Raw genomic sequence first — 24,583 nt, 5'->3', positions numbered from 1 at the left:
TTTTTTTTTTTACGTTTTCTATGGTATACTGGAAAACAATAAGCATTTCATACATTTTAAAGGCTTTTATTGGCAAAAACATTCAATATATGCAAAAAGTCAATATTTATAGTGTTGACCCTTTTTCATAACTTGCTCTGGCATGCTGGATATCAGCTTCTGGGCCAAATCCTGACTGATGGCGACACATTCCCGCCTTATAAATGCTCTGAATTGATCAGAATTTGTGGGCTTCTGATTGTCCACTTGACTTAAGGATTGACCACAGGTTCTCTATGGGATTTAGATCAGCGAAGTTGCCTGGCCACGGACACAAAATTTCAATGTAATGATCTTCGAGCCACTTCATCATCACTCTTGCCTTGTTATATGGTGCTCCATGCTGAGTAATGCACAGATCATCACCAAAGGGCTCCTGGATCATTGGAAGAAGTTGCTCTTGAAGGACATTGATACCATTCTTTATTCATGGCAGTGTTTTTGGGCAGAATTGTGAGAGCCCACTCCCTTGGATGAAAAGCACATGGGTGGTCTCAGGATGCTTCACTGTTGGCACAACACAGGACTCATGCTAGCGCTCACCTTTTCTTCTCTGGATGATCGATTTTCCAGACGTCCCAAACAGTCGGAAGGGGGCTTCTTCAGAGAAAATAGTGTTACACCAGTCTTCTGCTGTCCAAATCCTTGTACTTCCTGCAGAATTTCATTCTGTCCTTGATGTTTTTCTTTGACAGAAGTGGCTTCTTTGCTGCCCCTGTTGATCGTTGTCCAAAAGTCTTTTCTCTTGCTGTGCGTGCAGATGCACTCACACACCCACCTGCTGCAATATTGAGCAAGCTCTGCACTGGTGGTGCAGACTAGTACTTGCTCACACTTTTCCACATGCTGATGATATTAGTGAAATTATGTTAGCTGGACATTTTGTGCCAGGGTAATAAAAAAAAAGGTTAAATTTAGGTTTTGTGATAAGGTTCATTTTTTTGGCCAATGAAGCTTTTTGCAATTATTTACAATGCATTTGATCATCTGTACTTTCTAGAAACAATGTGAATCAACACCACAACTACTGAAGCAGCAAACTTTGCAAAACTTTGTCACTGCCGAAACTTTTGGCGACAGCTGTAGGCGCCTGCTCCACACATTGCCGTTACATATATTAACACGCTCTCAACTTGCATGAGTGTACACCAAACACACACACACACACACACACACTATTATATATAATTTGTTACCCCAAATGATTGATAGCCAGCTTGAGCCCCAGCCGGAGGTCCTGATACCACAGAGGGTGACATCGCTCCACTCGCTGCACCAGGAAAAATACCCAACGCGTTTAGATTGAGCCCTGGAATCAGGTTAGATTGTAGCTAGAGGAATAAAAGCGCAGAGTTTTTTTTTCCCTCAAGTTGAAGTTGTTGAGCTGTGTGCAATCTCAGATGAAAATGAAGCCTTAATGCTATCACTGCAGACTTACATGCATGGCGGCTACATCATTCTCGTAGGACTCGCGGATTTTCTTCATGATTTCTTCTTCTGCTTTTGCGCAAGCATCTAATGTACCCTTAACGGTAATGGTGCGCTCTGGGTTATACAAGGTCAGATCCTGCAGACTGGGATTGGAGGGATATGGAAAGAAAGGAATATATTTATTTATTCATGATTTAAAACCGTATCAGCAGCAATGGCTATATTCATGGCAATATGAACATTATTAAAAAAAAAAAAAAAAAAAAAAAAACTCATTACAATATAATTTCAATACATTTACAATAATATAAAAATATTGAAAGAAATAAAGAAACATGAAGTAGCTCTGTTAATACAAATAAATGCTATAGTAAACTAGTGTTATATTATTTTATATAACATTATATAAAAATGCGGAAGATATATATATATATATATATATATATATATATATATATATATATATATATATATATATATATACATATATACATATATATATATATATATATACATATATATATATATATATATATATATATATATATATATATATATATATATATACACACACACACATATATACACACACACACACATATGGAAATAAAACCAAATATAAAATGACAAAATTACTAAAAAAAAAAAAACAAAAAAAACTGAAAATATAAAATAAAAGCCAATTCAAATGATTAATTAATAAATCCTACAAAAGTACTAATATAACACTAAAGATAACCAGTGAAAGCAAAGCAAAAACATTTCAACAGCAACTTTAAGTCTTTGGTAAAGTGGCATAGACGGCGTCATCAACTTTAGACACACGTGCCAAAAGGGGCAACCAGTCACACGCGAGTGATAAAAGTGAGAAAAAGGCATTTTATTTAGTAATACATAATGATGATAATAATAATAAAAATAAAAAAAATTTGAAGGTCAAATGACCACTTGAAGTAACTGTCCAGCCTACATTATTTAGTAATATGCTGGATGGAAGCCAAATACTTAAACTAAACTGTGCAGCATGGATAAACCAACTGGACAAGTTAAATGCATATTCAGTGGGTCACACAGTGTAAATCAGAGTGTTGCCTTGAGCAAAGTTTTAAAACAATGATCTCTGCAGAATAAATATGACATCTTGGAAAGTTTGTATGATAACGAATCAAGATTCAACCTAGTGTACATGATTTATTCATGTCATGGTGCATGCTGGAAAACAACCTAGTGCACAGTTATGAACAAGAAAAACAAAAATCACATTGCTGACCTCATAAAGTATAAAGAACACACACAAAAAAAAAAAAAAAAAAAAAAAAAAAACTACTTACGGTGAGATTGTGATCTTTGTGTCAGTATCTTGTTCAATTTTCTTCAAGTTGCGCCCCTCCTTTCCAATCAGACGGCCGACGAAATTATTATGAGCCAGAATCTTTAGAGGAATTTCTTCAGTGCTGTGTATATGGAAAAAGAGAGAGAATAATGTGACTACATGTGCAACATTGAGTGCAAATGACTACGACTGGGAAGTTTCTGTAACAGTGTAGTATGATAGTAGGGCTGCCCCCTAATAGTCAAAAATGTTAGTCGACTAGAAGAGGGTTAGTTAGTAGACCAAAAATGTATTAGTTACAAAAAAAAAAAAAAACCCACGTAAAGTGGCAGTCACCCAGTTCGTGAGGACGTTAACGGCGGGTCCTTGTGGTAATTACAGTGTGTCTGCATGAAATCCAAATGTTCACCTACCATCCATCAACCTCAAATATGGCTTATCATTTGTAACAAGTAGTAGCAACTTTACTTGGCCGCTTGGCTCTAACGTTAACCTAGATAAACATGCGCTATTACTAGGCGCATTGTGGAAGCTGAACTATTAACACGCTTATGGCGCCAGTGCCATCACTTGCTTTTTTCCCCCTGATAACAGCGGAAACAACTTAAAATACTCCATTTTGATCATACAGATAAGAGTTATATATCATTCTAAACTGTAAAGGTCTACTTTTATTTGTCTAAACTCACAATGACAACAAAAGATTGTGCTTTTGTAAAATAAATACAAAAAGGATGCGCTTTTCTCAGTCTCCGTGAACTGGAGCGCGTCACAAAAAAAAAAAAAAAAAAAAAAAAAAGAACAAATTTAGCATATAGGCTACTTCCCTCAGGCATGAGAAAAATATCTACAGAAAGCTTGAAATGTCTACTTTTAAACAAACTAATTATTTTCACTATACTGCAGATGGCGAGTCAGCATATTCAACTTCATTCTTGCAATCAACACAGACTAAGAAAACATGTGCTTATTAATAAATAATTAAAATAAAATGTCTGCTTGCTATTTTTTCCCCAGACACATTCATAATCATTAAAAAAAAAAAATTAAAGGCCCCCCTCCAAAGAGTGAGTGAGTGAGTAAATATATATATATATATATATATATATATATATATATATATATATATATATATATATATATATAAAATTAAATATAAATGTGCAATTAGTCAACTAGAAATATCTTTAGTATGGAACAGCCCTTTATGACAAAAATGGATAAACAGAAACAGTATGACAGAGTTTGTGTATCATCGCACATTTTAGTGTCAATTGCCTCTTTCTGCATGATCTCCATGATGTTTCGACAAGCAGAACTGCAGCCCTCTGGAGTGGAGTGAACAGTGATGGGCTTCTCCGCAGCCCCTGCGTTCTCCTTACGATGGATATCAATTCTGTATGAACATACACAATATGTAAATCAACTTTTTAGAGCAGTCTGACCCACTTTGGGTTCCTTCCCTGATGCAAGGATGCATTAAATAGACCAAAGGTGATAGTTACAGATATTCATAATATTTATAATAATGTAAATTTAAAATAAATTCTGTTCTTTTGAACTTTCTATTCAGGTATATAGAGCAAATAGGCTCAGTGCTGATACTTTTCTTGTAGAGCCAGCGGCACACTGCTTATAGCCCCAAAATAAATATGTGGTACTTATGTGCGCAGTGTGAAACAGGACTGTTTAAAAGTACGTACACCAAGTATTCTTACTTTGAGTGAGTCTGCTTGGTTATGTTGCGGATGGTAGCACCTTCCTTGCCAATAATAGCTCCTACAAACTGGGTGGGCACCAACATGCGTAGAGGCACGTCTGACTGTAGTTTAGGTCTTGCGCCCAGATTGGGAGAGCCTTGGCGAGGCGGTCCGCGTGGGTTGAAACCTCTTCTGCCGCCCACGGCAGGGGCATCTGCTGAAGCTGTCTCATCTGGGATATAGGAAACCTTTAGTGCGTAGTTCTCCATAAGAAAGCCATTTAATTTGTCCAAGGCTCTGAAAAAGTGAGTGCAGAGGGATGGGAAACTTTAACTTACACATTTACTAAAACGAACACATCTTTTTATTTAAGAACTCATTTTTAAACATCATGATGTTTAAAAGTTATATTTCAGTGAAAGGACAAAAGCCATGAAAGATGGATGAACGCACAAAGATCTCTCTATACACAAACAGCCCTCTTTGTTTCATGTGTGGGATATTATGCTTAGCTGATTAAAAAAATAAATTGGGCCTCATTTATGAATGCATTTCTGCATTTCAGTAAGATATTGATTTCATTCTTTCATAAACATGTTCGAAAACAATGCAATTGACAAATATCTGGTTTAACTATCCCTTTAAACAGTTTGCCTCTTGCTGATTTGGATCAAAATAAAATAGTACAACTATAAAAATTACTGAAAATAGGCCTTTATGAATAGATTTCTGCACTTCAGTAAATATTTATAATTTCATTTTTGGATAATTTGTCACAACAGTTCATGCAAAAAATGTTTTATGAACATTTCATGAATGAGACCCAACATTTTTCAATTATTTAAAAGCATAGGTCAACAAAACAACTATTTATTTTTTCATTATCAGCCATTTTCGGGGAATAGCCCAGGCGACTGAGACAAAGGCCATGAAAACCATCCCTGCTTTCTGCTTCCCTCTCAAACAGGACACATGTAAAACATGAGCGAAACTGATGGGGAGTTTAAGAGCATGAGGCTTAGACATGATGGAATGCCAGAGCCCTTTAAAGCCACCAAATCTTTCATTGACATCTACTAGCGGATCGTAACAGGAACTCCCTATTGTGTGCAAACAATTGCAGAAAATTCTTTTATCCAAGTCTTTCCATTCATTTACCAGACGCTTCTTCACCAACCCCTGTGACCACTCTGCAGTTCTACTAATCAAACAGTAGGTGGCACTGAATGAGTTATTATAATTGCTGAATAAATCCCAATAGCAGTGCATGTGGAACTGACAGTCTCACATTTCACTGTGAGACGTGGGACAGAGACGCTCTGGAGGGGGTGGGGTGGTGACCGAGTCGGCCGAATCCGAGGCAGATGATACTCACTCTCTGGCTTGGTCCTTGGCGGCATATCGCACATTGACTACAGCGGTCTCCGTGTCAGTGTTGACTTAAGATGGAAAAGAAAGGAAGACAGTAGGGGGAGAGAATTACCTAATCTTTTAATATATGGATTACAACTTTAGTGACAATCTGCTGAAGAGCACATCCTACCTTGTTCACAGCTCTCTACTGTGCCGTACTGCGCTAACAACCCGTCCAAAACCTGTAGGTGAAGACAAGTAACAAACTTTCAGATTAAGATTAAGACTAATGGTGTAAGAGACTGGTGGTAGAACGTCAAAGAATGAACAAATAGTCAAAGTAATGGGGTCAAAATCATTGAGCGGTTAAAGTTAAAAGTTGACCCAAAAATCATTTACTCATCCTTGTGTTGCTCCAAACCGGCATGACTTTTCTTCTGTGTAAGAAGATATGGTTGCTTCTGAACCATATAGAAAAATAAATAAATAAAATAAAAAAACATTAGCTTTTGTGTTGCTCAGAAGAAAGTCACACAGGTTTGGAACAGATGAGGGAGAGTAAGTGACATCATACATTTTATCATCAACATACACAGTCACCACAAAGTCAATGAAATGGAAGTAGCGATATTTCATATTGTGATGTACATCTGAAATGTAATGGATTATCAAAAAAAAAAAAAAAAAAAAAAAAAAAAGAAAAAAAAAGAAAAGGAACTTTGTTCCATGCATCAGTTGTTGATCGGATTTTGAAATGTGAATGTTGCGCTCAAAAACGGCTCAGATGAATGCAGGGACAGGGTTTAAGTGGAATAAATGATTGGGAAAGTCCAGCATACATCAGAGAGAAATCTGTTGTTTTAACTGGAAGGCCCAGTTATGACTTAATAAACATTACACATTTTTTGTTTTGTTTTTTTAAGAAGTAACACCCACACTGATAAATTGCTCACAATAAGATCTATAAATTGCATTCTGGAAATATTGGTGATTTTTCCCATTTCATGTCAATGAAGGGGTCTTGACCAAAGATTTGAACTCAAAAGCACACTTAGCACACAAAATCTCATACTTTAAAATCATGACATCCTCTCCAAATAAAGAAAGAAAGCACTGTTTTACACCTCATTTGCCACAATTCTTTGCTTCCACAACTCCTGCTCAGAAGGAGGCGTGCAAGCGAACATTGAACATGGGTAAAAGAAAGCCTACAGGCTTTCGCACACACCAGCCCCCTATACGTCACACATACTAAATGCCCCAACCCCCCTAACCGCCACCACTTCCCTTCTCCATTCCAAACCATCCTATTGGTTGGCGTGTGCATTACTATGGAATTCCCAGCAGCCATTGGGCATCTCTAGTCATTGGCTACATAACCAGTCAATCATTGAGTCCAGGCCAATAAGACGAGGCTTCCTTCAATCGGGTGAAAGAGGAAGGGGGTGTGGCTGGCTTTCAGACAACATGCAGTGAGGGGGAAAGGGGAGGGGCAAAGTGGGGTCGATCTACACATTTTGGGCGTCCACACAGAGCAGACCTGCAGCCAGACAAGGCAGCAGGCTAAAATCCAGCCCCGGCTAAGCTCGCCTGAGCCTGGTCACACAGCAAAAAGCACATCCCCAAAGCCACGCCATCACAGATAACACACACACTCCAAGATCTCAACATGTGCCCACAGTAACAAAGACAATACAAACACAAATACCTTCTAACTGAGCACAAACGGCAGGTCAAACTCAAAGAAAAACAAATGGAGAGATTAAATAACTAAATCTCGCTCAAGTAGGTACTTGACATTTTTGCAGCCTGACATCATGTGACTGGATTCATTCTGAGCTGAAATTAGAGAAGAAAATTTAACATGCTATAAATTAAGCATGTTTATTTGCCATAAGAAATGAAACAATTACACAAGGTCCAATTTTTTTTGGTTAACCTTTGGTTCATGCCAAGTTGATACACCTATCTGAATGCAAGTATAGCATATCCAAGTAAATCCTTGTGGTTTTAAAATAGCATAACAGAATTTGTCAAAAAAAAAAGTTTTTTTTTTTTTTTAAAGAAATGCTTTTATTCAGCAAGGATATATTACTTTGATCAAGTGATAGACAATTATATATGTTTCAAAAGATTTCCATTTCAAATAAATTATTTTTTTGAACTTTCTATTCATTAGTGAATCCTGAAAAAATAAAAAAATAAATAAAAAGCATTAGTTTCCACAAAAATATTAAGCAGAAAAAAAAAAAATTCTTTGAGCACCAAATTACCATATTAAAATTTCTGAAGGATTTCTGAATGATTTCAGTGGAACCCTGTAGACTGAAGTAATGCCTGTTAAAAAATTCAGCTTTGCCAATACAGAAATAAAATTACATTTTAAATATAAAATATTAGAATAGAAAAGTTACTTAAAATTGTAATCATTTCTCACATTACTACTATTTTACTGTATTTTGTTTAAATAAATGCAGCCTTGGTGAGCATAAGAGAATTTAAAAAAATAAAAATAAATAAAAGTAGAGAACTTTTGAATGGTAGTGTACACTAAAATAATGCTGACTCTTCCTATCTAGCTTTCTTTCACAAATGGACTACAGGCTAAAATAAAAAAAAGTGAGCCTTTATGACCATGACATGACTTTTAATCTGCCAAACACTGAGCGGCTAATTCACCATGGGTTCCCTCTGGAATTTCCTATGGTTTTTTTTTTGCATAGCCTTTTTAGTTTTTTTTTTCCTTTCCCCTAGAAAAAAAAAGGTCTGTGATAAACCACTTTAAAAGACGCATGCTTTGTTCTAAAACAAATGACAAACAATCATACTTCAAAAATGAATTTTAAAGCATTTACTACATATTTGATTTGTTTTTACTACATCTTGCAGCATTACAGTAAAATAAGTTACTACATAGGGATTTATAATGGGTTGTTTCGTCAAGCACATGAGCTTATATGTGGTAGTTGTAGCAACTTTGCAACTTATGCTTTAAAAAAAAACAGCAGCTTCAAAATGCATGTTACAATGCATGACTAATTTTGGTTTTAGGACAAAATGTGAAGGTGTCTACAAAAGTCACTGGAAATTCCCAAGGAAGCACATGGTTCAAATGATCATTGTCTTCTGGGTTAATGGACTACAAACAGCTCTGTTCTGTTGCTGAATAATACTAGTCTGAGTACTAAACTACAACAGAGCTCACCACCACAGGGCAAAACCTGAGTAGACATGATTCATCAGATGGATCATAAATACTTCAGTAATTCTGCAGCGGATAACATGCACAGCTGTATAGTATACCAGAATGACGCATAATTTACAGTAGTTTCATTTTGATACTTTTTATACACGTTTAACATTAAAGGGGATATTTACAGTGCTAACAAAGTGAGCAAAGTATTGACATTTCCCCCCAACAAATTCAACCCGAACTGCTTAAAATGTACAGAATCCAAACAAAAGTTTTGCAGATTATGTTTAGCCTTGTAAATATATACTTTAAAATAAGCTAACAATATCCTCTTCACTTTACTGATAGATTGTTAAAATATTCCATCAATTAAAAATTTAACCAATACATCATTGTAGTAGATGCTTCTGATTGGATCATTCTTAGATCTGTATGCATACTGAATTGCGATTGTTACACGTAAGAGGAAGACCAATCTATGTGCCTTCAATCTATTCAGGGAAGACACCATATTTCATTTCACAAAGAACAGATGCACAGTCTGCTGTATCGGTGTATTGATTATCCAAACTTTAAAACACACACACACACACACACACACACACACACACACACACACACTATTACATACATGTTTAATTATAAGAATTAAACAGGTTTACGGTCATAATGTTCCATAACCCCTTAAAGAAACAACAGATTATTCTCATTTCATTTTTTTTTTTTTTTTTCTTCTTCTTTAAAATTGTCTCTAACCTGAATAAGGACCATACTTCAACATGACAAGGTAACACAAAGCATGTGTCCATTTACATAGGACATTTTTACACTCAGCTGGATTAAGTGCACTGAAATTAAACTAAATTCAGGGGTCATGATAGATACACTTTTACAAGTTGAACTGTTTAATACCATGTCAAGTTTAAAATGCAAGATGCTACAGAGAGAAAAACAAAAAAAAACAAAAACAAACTCACTTATACACCAATTAGTTACTAATTGTTCTCAGTCTACACCAGATGCAATTACATACAACAACAACAGAAAAGTGGTTCTTAAGCTGAATAAAATACAGAACACTGTGTTCAAAATTTGTTGAAACACCTGTTGTACACAATCTACTACATGGCCTTCTGACTGATAGTTTATACTTTATCAAGTAAAAGGTCTTTTAGTATCATTTCAAAAATGTTCACCCTCATGTGATGATTAACGTATTTAGTTCTATTGTGAAATCTTTACTGATTTTTATAAAGTAAACTTAAATTTTATTCTGAACATGTACTGGACTAAAACAACTCAGGTTTACTTGCTTATCCACATACAACAGTCCAAAATCTTGTTAAAATGTATACAAATGTTTAAAATTATACATCAGGCTTTTGAGGACTGTTTCTTTGTACATTTGCCCCACAATAAAAAGTACAGGGCTTTGATCATAAAACTAAGCATTTAAATATCTTTTGTTTATTAAATTAATGCCATGTTAGCATCAGGGCTATTGACAAACACAGGGTAAACAATCCATACCCATTAAAATACTACATTGAACAATTCATCTTGACAAGACCGGAAATCTAAAATGCATTCAGGTGATACATTAAACGTTTCTAAATAAAAACGTTATCTTGTAGCATCATAAAAATTACAGTCCAACAAAATGTTTTACAGTCAAAGGAACGTGACACGAGACAAAGATTGAGCTTTTCCTTTCAATACAAATCCACATGTGAGTCTTGAGTGACCCCTTCAAAACGACTTGGTCAGGTCTAGATTTGAAGTTATGGAAGAAACTTTTTATACTGGTGTTCATTTCATACAGTTTATTATTTTTATATTCATTCCATTCCATTCTGTCTGCCACTTGTTAGTGACGTATAAGCTAATTAAAGGTCTGGATCCAGAAGGTGGTATTTGACAGTCAGATATTTCGAGGTCAAGCACTTCCCAGACAGCCGCATCCCTGTTCTATGTAGTGAAAGTGAACCTAAATCTCTTACTAAGACATTATTGAGAGATATAGAATGAAAACTGATATGCATTTTATCCAAGTAGTCTGCTATATGCATAAAGATCTAATTGATTTACATGACAAGCTATCAAAATCTCATCTTTTTGGCCATAATAAATTTCAGTACTGCATATTGCATACAAATTTAAATTTTCTCTTTCCTCAGTCTGGACCTCTGAATAAAACTGAAGTGTTTTTTTCCCCCCGCCTTGAATATGAACTCCATATTCACACTATATGAGCCATAAAAGCCTAATGTATTAATTATGATACTCAAACACATGCTTTTATTACCTTAATATTTCTGCCTATAGGAGCAATAAACTGTTACATTTCAAAATTTTCTTTTTCAGACTATTATTTCATACGTCAAGTTTTTCAGGGTTAACTTGCATCAACATAATACATCATAATGTCTAGGAACACTTCGTTCATCATGATCAATACATAATCGATAACACCTTTAAATCGGTCTCAACACTTCATATATTGTAGCTTTGGTTTACTGTGACAACAAAACAATCCCATTAGACTTTTACTCATTTTACCTGTAATAAAATATGCAAAAAGACTGCTGCAAACAAGAATGTTGGTCTGAACTGCACTAAAATAAGTGATGCTAATGAAACAAAGTGCAGTGATTACGCCGTAATTATTTTTACATTTGATTATTCAATTTCTGTATTTCTTATTTGAATGCTTCTGTTAAATAGATGTAAAATGACATAAAATTCTTATATTGTATTTGTTTTACCACTTGTTATTTGCATCTCTGTTCTTATTTTTAATAAAGAAAAAAAAAAACTACAGTGATTATTAATATAGTAATTGAAATTTGGAAAAGATGCATTGTGATGCACAGATAATTGTTTTATAATCGAATTGTTATCCTCTGAATCGTAATCGAATCATGAGGCAAGTGAATATTCACACCACTTATTATATAATATTCATTGGCATGTTTTACACACATATACATAGTGCATATATGCACATACACGTATGTGTGTGTGTTTGTTTCTATTAAAGCTTATTATATTGAGCTATCTGGGAAAAAGAAAAAGAAAAAAAAGAAACCACACCCTGAAAGCTCCCTATTACATGACATGTTGCTGACTAAATCTATGATGGAAAGCACTGCGAGTCGCCATTTTAATTGTAGTTATTGTCGACTCTCTTTAAATCATTACATTTAATCCAACATCAAGGAGGTAATGACCTACTACTGTAATAATGCATTTTAAATGAAACTGGTAGTTGAGAAGCCCCCTACCCAGCCCACCGCCTCCCCCCCTCTCGGATGAATCAGTCATTGACATAAAAGCTGGGGAAACAATGCCAGAGCACAATGCAGTTTTGAATCTTAACTGATTCCTATGATCAGAGCACTTTTTACAGACCTCTGTAAGGCTCTATTCACGCGCAGCCATGTAAACGCGCAAGAATGGAGCGAGAAAGAGGGTTACCCAAAACGATCATGTCATGCAAGTTTTCAAAGGGTCAGTGAGATCTTGTCTCGAGCTCAGATGAGAAGCGGGAGGGCAAAGAGCAGAGTACTGAGCCGCACACACGATCACTTCAACAGAGTTTGATCTGATAAGTGAAAGACAACAACAATGGGTTAGTAGGTGCAATGGGGATTTTTTTTTTTTTTTTTTTTTTTTTTTTTTTTAAACTGAACATATGCTTTTACTAGATCTGTTCTAGACTGGCACCCACACTATACTAAACAAGAAAAGCCAGATATTAACCATCCATCTTCAGTGAAATAACAGTACAAATCAGGAAAATAGCTCATTTTAAATGTAAAGTATATTAGATTCAAATCGTTTTTTTCCAAGAGATTTTTGTAACTCTACATCACATGAGGCTTTCCGAAGCTCAAACCTCATACACAAGTAACACCTCTAAAATGAACACACACACACAACAGGCTACTTCACAAAAGGCTGTTTGGAACATCTGATTTAGTAAATATGAAGGACAATTACTAAAACAAAATTTTGGAAAGTGTCTGCACTCATTTGGTTCAAGATGTCAAATTCTAGGACATTAATCAGGAGGGCTGGTGGCTTAAATACTAGTGCTGCTGAGGTGTGGTGGTGAGCCAGCAAGACACAGTATGGCTTCAACTAGGGATGCCCCGATACTGCGTTTGTGTACTTGTACTCATTAAAATGCTCCGATACCATGCAGCGTGTACTGTACAGTGCTTGTGACAAAGAAACACTGACTAAGTAAACCGGAGTAAACCAAGAGCAGAATGGATATATCAGAGAAGGAACTATGAAGTAAATGTATCGAATTAATAGAATGTTAAACAAATAAAATATTTACACCTATATAGCTGGTGTGCACGAGCTGATAAGCGAAACGTGGAGTGCACGGAGCGCACAGCGGAAAAGATGTGCGAGCATGTCGAGCGCATCCCTTTTTCACAGGCATTGCTGGAAAGTTAGTTCGGGCGAATATGTCAATAGCAAATAAAGTAAAACAAGGCATATATTACTAAAGTTAACTGACAGTAAAGAGGGAGAGACACACACAGAGACACACACAGAGACACACACAGAGACACACACAAAGACACACACAGAGACACACACAGAGACACACACAGAGACACACACAGAGACACACACAGAGAGCACTTCTGTTGCATGCTCTTGATTGCTAATCGTTCACTCAGCACATGCATCATTTGGATTAAAACTAAATCATATAAGTAAAAACTGTTACATGATTTATGTATAACAAGTGGTTCCCTACATTATTACAGGACAAGAAGTTTACTGTGTGCAAACATCTGCACGCCCAGAAAGCCACAAGCGCATGCCCAGAAAGCCACGTCTAGACAGTGCTTGAATACTGAATTGAATTCTTTCACGTCTTGTGCGAGAACCGACATATTCACACAAAAAATTATGTAAAAACATGTCTTTGAGCATGTTCGTTGGTAAAGTCTTAAGTAAACGTAAACAGATGAAAAATAAAACGCATTTGTAACCGTATATTGGATCCGTGTATTCTGTCTTAAAGGGACAGCAGCATAATAAACCTGCTGTTGTGTTCAAAGGACAAAAATCACTCACTGCTCTTGACTAAAGGACTTTTGTAGCTTTAATTTAAAAAAAGCATCTGTATTTATACAATGAACACTATATGCAGTGTTGTTTTATATTTGATTACTTTATTCAAATTAAGTGAAAACTGTTAGAACTACCTGAAAACCACAGTTTATTTAATTTGTATCTTTGTTCTATTGAGCCCTGCTGAAGCAGCTTTAAATATTAAATGAAAGATCAAATATGAAAAGCAATAGAATGAACAGTGAAAGTAACAGAAGCTTGTACAATACATTTTAACAGGCATAATTAAGAATAAAAATAACTGAAGGAAATATATATTTGCTAAACAAATTGAATCATATTCATTGGTTTATATTCTTTTGGTTTCTCTACCTAATATTTAAAAATTACAAATGCTATGAAAATACAGGCAATAAAAATACCAAAAATGAAAGTATCAGTAGTAATGAAAGTATCGGCCTAGTTTTGGAAAAACTGGTATCGGTGCATCCCTAGCTTCAACATCACACCTCATACAAACCCCTTCACCTCAGAAGAAAAAGAAAAAAAGCAGCACTTACTTCCCACTGCATGTGAGGTGGGATATTCCTGATCTGCAGCTTGCAGCTCCTGCAAAATAGAAAGAAAAAAAAAAAGAAAAAAAAAAGTTGTCATTGTAAAATCACAAGTCATATGGATTGAAATGGTCCAGATTCTTACAAGCCACATTCACTTTTAAGAGAAAAACAGTGGTTGAGTCTGACTGAGGATCCACAGAAAGAAGTTTTGAGTAACATCTTTATTCATCTCTATGATCTTCTAACGCAAATGCAACTAAAAACAATTTAAACTTACACTGACAATTACTCCATTGACTTGTGGGGGAAGGGAGCCTATTTAAATTTATTTCTTAGATAGTTTCAAACTTGTAATCAGAAGCCCTTCCACTTCCCACTTTGGTTTCTCCAAAAGGAAATTACTGAAAATTAAAGCTTAGATTGTGTCTGATCAAACAGCCTCTCTAATATTGCAAATAGATAAATGGTTTTGATCTTAGAAACATTAGGTTTAAGCTACATAATATCTCCCATAGACAGTGCTTTAGTAATTCTAAAGACCCAAGTTCCAATATGTAGACCTGCAAACACCAATGTTTTGCAAATACATGCATTAGCTATTCCTTCATAACTCAAAGAAATTATCTAACCATATGGTAGATGTATTTGCAGATTAGGGAACCAGTTAGGGGCAATATTAGCAAACATAAGTAATTCATCGGACAGGAGCGATTTTGTGAGCCATGTTTTCATCCACCTATTATGCGTATTTTGGGATATCGCATAAACTGCTGGATGGAAACGTCAAGAGGCGCATAAATTCTAAAAATCTGCATTAAAAAAAAAAAAAGTGCTCATTTGAGTCGGATAAACTTTATCCGATAAGAAACCATGCGCATAAACTATGATGAAAACACACTTAGAGAATAAGTTCATTTATTCAAACTCAGAGCTGACTTTCCCTGAGATGGGAAACTGAGTTTTCGGTTTCAGAACAGCTGAATTGAGTTAGTTCAATCAACTCTGAGTAGGTTGACTTAAGCGCGTGCACCACAACTATGAAAAGCCATGATCAGTGGAGCGCTGATATTTCGATTCACATGGCAACAGCACCCAACAAAAAGACGTCTGCATACTTACAAGTTTAGTTTAATTCTTATCACTGTTATAATATCAGAGGTGAAAACTGGCAGAACAGTAAGTTATTGAACTAATATTCATTTCATTAATGATAATTTAAGTGCATTTCTTATTTTGCAAATTATCTGTCAATGGGGTAAGAAAAATAAGGCAGCGGCTATTACACTAAGTGGAAATAGCATATTTTCTTAGCAATAGATGCTATTTACAGTGCAAATAGCTGTAGATGCTATTTACACTTAATAAAGTGATACATTCAATTTACCATGAAAAAGTATCAGTTCTTTGCAAAATGTATAAATAATTAGACGCTATTTATACTTTATATTTGCAGATACATACTATTTGCACCTCAGTATTGTACATTAACAGGATGCAATAATAGAGTGTAAATGATACTTCTATTATTAAACACTCGTTAGGCACTTTACTTACACTTTTAGAACATTTTCTTCAATTTATTGAAAATAAATGCCTTTCTGATGTGATATTTGATGGGAAAAGGGAGAAGAGCGAGCTCAGCAAAAGGATGACTCCAAACAGTGTCAATCACATCACAAGTTCTACGTGTCTTACGTGCTACTGCCTACACCACTGATGCTAGCGAATCACATACAAGGTTTTTTTAAAACCTTGTGTGACATTGGTGGCCAGGGCTAGTGTAAATTTGCACTTGGTGCAAATAGACACTCTGAATAATATTTTCCGTTTAATTTTTTTTTTTTTTTTTTTTTTTTTTAAAGCCACACTGGCAAATAATTTTACTTAAGTAAAATGCAGTTAATTTAGATTTCCCCCCAGGAAGCAAGATTAAATATCTAACATTTCTTATATAGAAAACGCATTTTGATTTAAGAGTTTAGATATTAATTAAATACAGCATTTTTGCAGCGTGACTGAATGAAATATTTAAACATCGCTTACGCTTTAAAAAGGGGGAGACCGACATAAACTCTGTGTTTAACGAAGAAAACCTGCTCCTGACCAGATTAGGTTCACAGAGTAAGTTACCATGGTAACTGACTCGGAGTATAAGTTACCTCCCTTTCAGAAACGGCTTTGACTTTGCTTTATCGGGTTTGATATACCTACCATTCTGAAATGGAAAACCCAGAGTTTCCCTCATTTTTAGGGTTAAAATACTCAGTTTTCACTTAACCTCCTTTCTGAAATGGGCCTCAGAACTTTCTTACACGACTGTGTTACCAAACAGCAGCCATCTGCCTCCGAAATACATTGCATTTCATCTGCGCGTTCTGAGATGTAAGTAATTTATTATATATGAAAATTATTATACACAGTGGCTTCTCTTACATTTCTTAGTGATATTTAGCACCAGTTTATGAGGAATTGACAATTTTGTTCTCTTCAACTCGCTCAATGGAAACACTGCTTTTTCGCAAATGTTTTGTGAGATTACAATTTTGCACAAGTTAAATTCGCAACTTTGGATGAAAACAGTGATACCAGGATCGCAAAAAGTTATACTGGAGTTCATCAACTGGAACACACACACAACCTGGGATTCGTTGTTTAGAAACAAAGGTACCTAAACCAGTCTCCTACTACCACCCATGAGTCTAACTGAAAGCGGGGTTTATAAAATCAAGATAACTGATACCGAAAGGTTGCACATCATTCTTATGAAACTAGATGTGAAGGAGATAATCGGGTGCAGTGCAGAAAGTGGTGAAAGTCCAACGACTTATTAATAGTGTAACATAAACCAACATATCAGTTGGTTTCCAAGCACATTACAGCCACAGAAAAGGGAAAATTTACCCCTTTAAATAGGTAGAAAAGGCACAGGCCATTTCATAGGCTTTTTGACAGCGGTTTCCTTAAACTCATTTAATACAGTCCACTTCACCTTGGAATCTCAGTGTCTTATCCATCTTCATCTCAAAAGCCCTCAGCTTTACGCAAAGCAGCATGAAAATTTCCAAACAAAAAGGTAAAATCTACAAACTCTTACCAATGTTTTTTTGTTTTATTTCCCCCTGTTATATGGAATCTTCTGACCACCTTGTTGACTCATGAATCTCGATTTAAACATCCCGGTCAAGAAAACAGCAATACTGGTTATTTAACAAATGTACGTGACCAGAGCCAGATGTGCGTTAATTAACCTTCAGTTGTAGATGTGAGATTGATTTTGCATAACTAGCAGACAGATAAAACCTGACTATACAAGATGTCATTATGTCTGAGATGTTTGGCATTTTGCCACATGCCTCGATTTCACAAACGCTGACAATGTAGATCATTTGATAAATGTAGGGTCAACTTAAAGGTAGTTTTATATAATGGAAAAGCTTGATTCAGACATTCATACCATAGGTGATGTTTTTAGTATAAGACATTCATAATACCACACTGTCTACAAAAATTAGTCAGAGACAACCACCAAATACATTTATGAATCAAAAATAATTTGTCAATAATGCAAAGAATTTGTGTTAGTTCACTTTTGAGGAAGACAAAGGGCATCACCTGTAGCTGTCAAGAACCATGACAAGGTATTTAATGTTTACATTACTACGAGTACAAGTAACAAGACCACTTGGCTACAATCCCAATATAAACTGCACAAACGAATCATTCCATGGGGCAAAAAAAAAAAAAAAATTATATTGATGGCCTATACTTTTTCTTCAGATTCATTTAGAAATGACAACATGCTTGAGCCAGTAAATATGCCATTCAGCACTGTAAAATTAATTTTAAAGGTGATATCGATTTTATAGACCAGTACTTTTATTTTAACATGTTTCAATAATGTGTAAGTTTTGGTGCGGCGATTGTGAAAGATCTATAACTGCCCACTTGACTTTACACGGCTCCAAAGTTCACGCTTTGTATACTCGCATATTTACACACTAACATTAACAAGAACAGAATGTACAGGGCATGGGAACAAACAAGCCTCTACCTGAACAGGTAGACACAGACACAGACACACACACACACACACACACACACACACACACACACTCTCTCTCTCTCTCTCACACACACACAGTTTCACACATGCACATAGATTAGGGTCTAAATAGTAAGTAATAATAGGGGACTCACAACACTCGAGTTCAAGAAACTGACCCACCATAACAGAGTAATCAATGTAGATGCACATACAGTACATGCTTAAAGCAATCAGTGCGCATCAACAGTTCTGAGTGCTTTATAACAGCAATGGTTGATCTAGATTATTTATTTAGTGTATTGCGTTACTTGTTATTGAAATGTCAGCTTTCACCTCCCTAATAGACAGTAAACCACCAAAAACAGACATCTTGTGTGACAAGTTGTTTTTAATAATGACAGTAAAAAAAAAAAAAAACAAAGATGATTTTGCTTTAACAGCAATATCTTTGCCACAAAAACTTAAGAATTCTGATCAATATTCAAGCTGAATTTACAAATATATATGGTAAAACTAAAAATTCATGTTTTTTTTTTCCCCACTTTAAAAAACAAGTTTGTTATGTGGATTGTACAGCAACAAATTTAATTAGAAAAGCAACACTACACTGCCATCCAAATAATTTGCTTTCTGATTCAGGAGTTTGTAGCAACTATTTTCTAAAAAAAAACCTAAAACTCAAACAAAATGGTCATACTATATAGCCTCTGCAAAATGGAACAAGCATGTGTATGTACATGTGTTTGGAGATAATCAAAGACTTGTTGGTTCTACGTACACTGCCACCATTAACTATGGCAACAAATTTTGACCTATTAATTTGTTGTTCTGCCCTGAAATTAACAAGTTCAAATACGCACTGACACACACAAAAGCATGTTTTTAAAAAAACAAAAAAAAAAAACAAAAAAAAAACAACAACAACAACAACAACAACAACACCACCACCACCACTAGACCGTCTATCCTAGCTTTATAACGCTATATAGGGTAAGGCCTGGAGATGAAGTTGTGCATGCTATAAGGGACATAAGCACTCATGAAGAGTGTAGATGTCAAGAGGAGAACAATTACTGGGAGTCATCTCAGGAATTATCAAAATGCATCACAACTTGCATTCAACATCTCTGTGTGATTCCTGGACATGTTTTCCCCAGTGTGTCTGCAGTGTAAAAAAAAAAAAAAAAAAAAAAAAAAAAAAAAAAAAGTCCAAGGCACCGCAATCCAAATTTGATTTTGTAAACTATAACCAGTGAGGCAAAAATACCACAGGTTGTTCAACGCTTATGCTAATGTCTAACAGGGAACCGCTCCCATAGAGAAAACATGGGAAAACAGTTTATTTAATAAAAAAAAAAAAAAAAAAACAAATAATTTTGAGCTTCAAGTTATGGGTTGAGAGTGAGACTACAGAATACGAGAAGCCGTCCATGCTTCACTAAAAATCCACCGTGGCAGTAAGCTCTGACAGAATTACATAACCTAAAATGGCAATACACATGTTCAACATTTAATCTAAAAAAAACCCACTTAATTTATACAATAATATCAAAAATCTACTAAAAAGGAACAGAGATAAAGAAAACATTAGCACTCAGCTAAATGAACAGAGACATATGTGAGACCAGAAAAGAGGAGGGGGAAAAAGCCAAGGCCAAGTGTATAGGCGCATGTGCTGGAAATTCTCTCTTTTTTTTTCTTCTTTTTTTTTTAAATCCTAAATGTTTCAAAAAAAACCTAATGCCATTTGATAAACCTTTTTATTCTTTTAAAGTCAACTTAAACAGTACAGCCGTACAACATTCCAGGTTTGACATACGAATTAAAAACTTCCCTTTTCTTTTGAGGAATTTGGTGGGATTGGTGTGCTTTTCCAGTCCAGGTCTGCATTCCGGTGGGAATGCAATATGGAATGTTCTCCTACAGCAGATTAAGCTATAGGAGCAAGGGGGGGGAGAAGTGAGTGTGTGTGTGTGTGTGTGTGTGTGTGTGTGTGTGTGTGTGTGTGTGTGTGTGTGTGTGTGTGTGTGTGTGTGTGTGTGTGTGTGTGTGTTTTTTTAGGACGGGGGTGGGGTGTTAGTGCCCCATTTCAGGGTAACAGAAACTCTGCCCCAGGGGGTGGGGTCTGGTTACCATGGTAACAAGTTAGCCTACAGACAAGAAAGGAAAAAGGGGTGGGGGTTAGGTTGTGACGTAAAGGAAGTAGAGGGCATCTTCATTTACTTCAAAATCCAACGGACATGCAACATAACTGTCTCTGTGTACACGTGTATGAACATACATAGTACAATGGTGGGATTGGGGAAGACTTCCCATCACAAACACTTCTGGAGAAACCAGGAAACATAGCTGCATATTATTCACAAGCCCGTGACTCCATCACAAAAACCCACAACTCTGAATCAAGACACTTCAATATTTAGGTTTTATACTTACTAGTTCATAAGAGTAAAAAGACAAAAAATAGAGACCATTTCAACAATAGTTGATGATAATTCACAAGTTAAAAAACAAACCACCACCTACGAGTAGAAAACAACTAAAAAATTACCACCAAATGTATTACCACAAATAACAAAAAACAGCAGCTAAACATTGTGTGACTTGAAACACCAAAAATCCTTCGAAAACTTAAGGAGGATTTCAACCAAACACCAATAAAATTAATAAGAACTTTATGCTGAATGTGACACTTTAAACTATATTACTGAAACATTTAATTTTATGCAAAATATCTAGTTATATTTTCTTCCAACTTGCAATAGTTACAGAAATTATGAGTGACAAATTAAAAAAAAAAAAAAAAAAAAAAAAAAATACGTATAGCGAATTTATCAGCACTGCAATATATATATTTTTTTTTAAACATACGAATGACCACACAAAAGGTTCAAGCTTTTTTCCCCACACACACAACAGAGTATCTGTTCTAGCTGAAGACCCTTTTCCCCACTCTCTTTTCCAGTTGGGGCCCCACTTCAAGCCACACACGTGTGCATGCACACACACATACAGCACAAGCTCTGAGTGAAAACGGCTATGCTAGTAATCAAGAGGAAGCTAGCAAAATGAAAGATGCCGTATGAAACTAAACTTCTAAAGGCCAATGGGCTGTCCATGCAGACTCCACTCAGTGTACACACAAGCCTGGTCAAAGAACGGTGTCACAAACATCATGTTTTTTATTAAATATCTCAACTGTTACAAATTACAATTCTGCATTGACAGGAAAAAAAAAAATATATTAATCCAGCTTAAATGTTAAAGTGAATATTTACACATAATAATTGATTCCTGTCTACATACAGCCTTGTACACACGTTGCAACCCTGACCACACTAAAGCTCCCAGAAAACGTCTCCATAGCATGCACACCACCCCTTGATACACTCTCACACACCCACAGTTATTGATGTGAGAGCTAAGGGGCCAAACTTTGCCCAACTCTTATGGTTTTGTGTGTGTGTGTGTGTGTGTGTGTGTGTGTGTGTGTGTGTGTGTGTGTGTGTGTGTGTGTAAAGGAGGGCAGGGTCTAAGCCGAGACTCATATGATAGAATGCAAGATCATTCCCATCATGCATTTCACTATACTTAGCTCTCATTGGTTCGCAGTTCAAACTAACTTTACATACAAAGCCTCTGACCTGTTCCTATCAAGTATATCACATGTGCAGCACACACACAATGTGCATTATACACTTAAATGATACGGTTTCTATAATGTACACACTAAACTCAGCATATTAAGCTATAGTTTGATACACTGTTAGTGGATAAAAATTAAATAGCTAACACACGGCTTACATGTAACCTTAAAACAGTTTAACGTCAGCTGTCCCACCTTAAAATTGAAAAGAAATCTAAACAACGTGTTTAACCATTACGAGAAATAAAAAATAAAAAATAAAAAACAGGCCTACTGCAATCTAAAAGAAATCACAAACACTACGTTGAGCATTTATTTGAATTAAACGGTCTAAACGCTTAAATGCAACGTCTTTAATGAAACAAAACTAGGCTATATGTATCGCGTGCAATATATGTGCAAAATGCGTTAATTTTTGCCTGAGAAATCATCATATTAAAAATATTACTCTAGTCATTATTAAAAACAAAACAATGAATTAATAAACGGCTTATATGTATGTAAGGCGGTCGTAAATTCAAAACATATTCATTATAGACTATCTTAAGTCGTTACGTCAACTTAATTATTACAATAAAACGCAAACCCACTCGTACACAGTAGGTAAACAGTGCTTTGTGGGTTACACCAGGTCTAGTACTTATAGTTACTGTGAAACCACAAACCAGTTTTCGTGACAAGACCTCGACCCTTGCAGTCCACGCGCGCTGAGGAGTCCATCTCGTGCCTGAGCAGCGCGCGCGAGGAGGGGAAAGAGGGGGCGGAAGCACTGAGCGGCATGACTGAATAGTAGTTTCTTCTTAAATGGACGCCACAGCAAGCATGGCTCCATTAATGCACATTCATGTGCAACGTGCGGTCTCATTTTTTAACAACGTTTGCGTTCTCACTTTGCACACTTCTGCTACGTTTCTTGCTACGTTTTGTCAAGGCCTAAAGGCCTAGTAATATGTGAACTCAGCACATCAAGGGCCTCAGATATATTACAAAAACCCACATTCCACACGCTGGCATGGAGGCTTAATCAGTAGCTTACACACCTTATTTTGTTACTAAACACGCCTGCAGATTTACATTTTATGCAGATGCATGTACACACCGTCACCACCCTAATCTTGCATTTCGCTTGCAAATAACAGTTTGATGGATCATATGAACGAAAACAAATAAAATGAGTCATTTGAAAGAATAAAAATAACAAGAAGCCCGATTTAAAAGATAGGAATTTAGAGGTATTAATTCAAAACAAAAACGTGGACTCATCCATTTTTAGATGAAATTGCGAAATTTACAAATGAAGCTTACCTTTGTCGTTTAGGGACAGAGTGCTCCACTTCTAAGACTTTTCCGTGGAGTTCTACTTTCCCTGAAAAATATTAATTGTATTTTAATAAATCACATTCTTATTTCAAACAAAATGTCTATTGTGTGTCAAATGTTTACAATGTACGAAAGTACAAAAAATTAAAATCCTATTCGTGTTACGTGTACAGAAACTACACTGACATGTACTAGGCTAAATCTTAACGACATCTTAAAGCAAAATCAGTTCAATTAAAAATAAAATAAAATAGGCTACATACAAAATTCCCAGAGGTTAAACATGGAAGGCAAATTTGCCCCCACGCTTGCGCTAAGGCCTCAGCCACGAGCAGCGAGACACTGACTTGTTTAAAAAAAATTCACGAAAATGCCACTGACGTATACGTTCTCTTTATGGGAAATATTGCAGCCTTTACACAATTTAGACTCATCCTAAACATTATTAACCCATATTCTGGAGACAAGGGGAGTAGTCGAAAGGCCTACAAGCCACCAATGCAATCCAACCACCTGGTGTTCTAGAGCTAGTAATTACAGCGATAAAAGTGATACAATTTTACAATGGCAAAGTTCGCAAAACGACCAATTGTGTGTAACACTTCAGTTGACTTCCAGAAAGTGCTCCACGAGCTGTGAGATGCGTTTAAAAGCCACACCAAACATGAAGACCATTTTAATTCAAATAACTAGTATGGGCAACCATTCGCCACTTGGACATGGGAGTTGTTAAACACAGCATTTCACATTTCGCCCTGCATAGACAAACAACACTGCAACTTTGATGGACACTTGCCGTTCAGTTATTTTGGTACTAAAGCGAGACTTGGCGTTCTCGACGAGTAAAGCCTGTGGTTTAAAAAACT

The 24,583-nt window shown here is 35.8% G+C and overlaps 1 protein-coding gene across 3 annotated transcripts in view; it reads right to left on the bottom strand.

Annotated features, from left to right (window-relative positions):
• Positions 1–24,583, bottom strand: part of igf2bp3 (insulin-like growth factor 2 mRNA binding protein 3) — a 34,992-nt gene that overhangs the window by 9,521 nt on the left and 888 nt on the right. For 2 of the 3 annotated variants that reach the window (XM_051872371.1, XM_051872372.1), the window contains exons 2-10: positions 23,703–23,763; positions 14,710–14,758; positions 6,047–6,098; positions 5,879–5,942; positions 4,522–4,800; positions 4,065–4,199; positions 2,802–2,924; positions 1,478–1,613; positions 1,236–1,370 (exon numbers count right to left, since the gene is read on the bottom strand). In XM_051872371.1, the coding sequence (XP_051728331.1) occupies positions 1,236–1,370; positions 1,478–1,613; positions 2,802–2,924; positions 4,065–4,199; positions 4,522–4,800; positions 5,879–5,942; positions 6,047–6,098; positions 14,710–14,758; positions 23,703–23,763 (1,034 nt within the window). The remainder of the gene's footprint in view (positions 1–1,235; positions 1,371–1,477; positions 1,614–2,801; positions 2,925–4,064; positions 4,200–4,521; positions 4,801–5,878; positions 5,943–6,046; positions 6,099–14,709; positions 14,759–23,702; positions 23,764–24,583) is intronic. The other variant, XM_051872373.1, reaches the window with a different exon arrangement.

This window comes from Ctenopharyngodon idella, chromosome 19 (assembly GCF_019924925.1).
Source record: "Ctenopharyngodon idella isolate HZGC_01 chromosome 19, HZGC01, whole genome shotgun sequence".
NCBI classification, from domain to species: Eukaryota; Metazoa; Chordata; class Actinopteri; order Cypriniformes; family Xenocyprididae; genus Ctenopharyngodon; species Ctenopharyngodon idella.
This window is presented reverse-complemented; position numbering and strand designations above follow the sequence as displayed.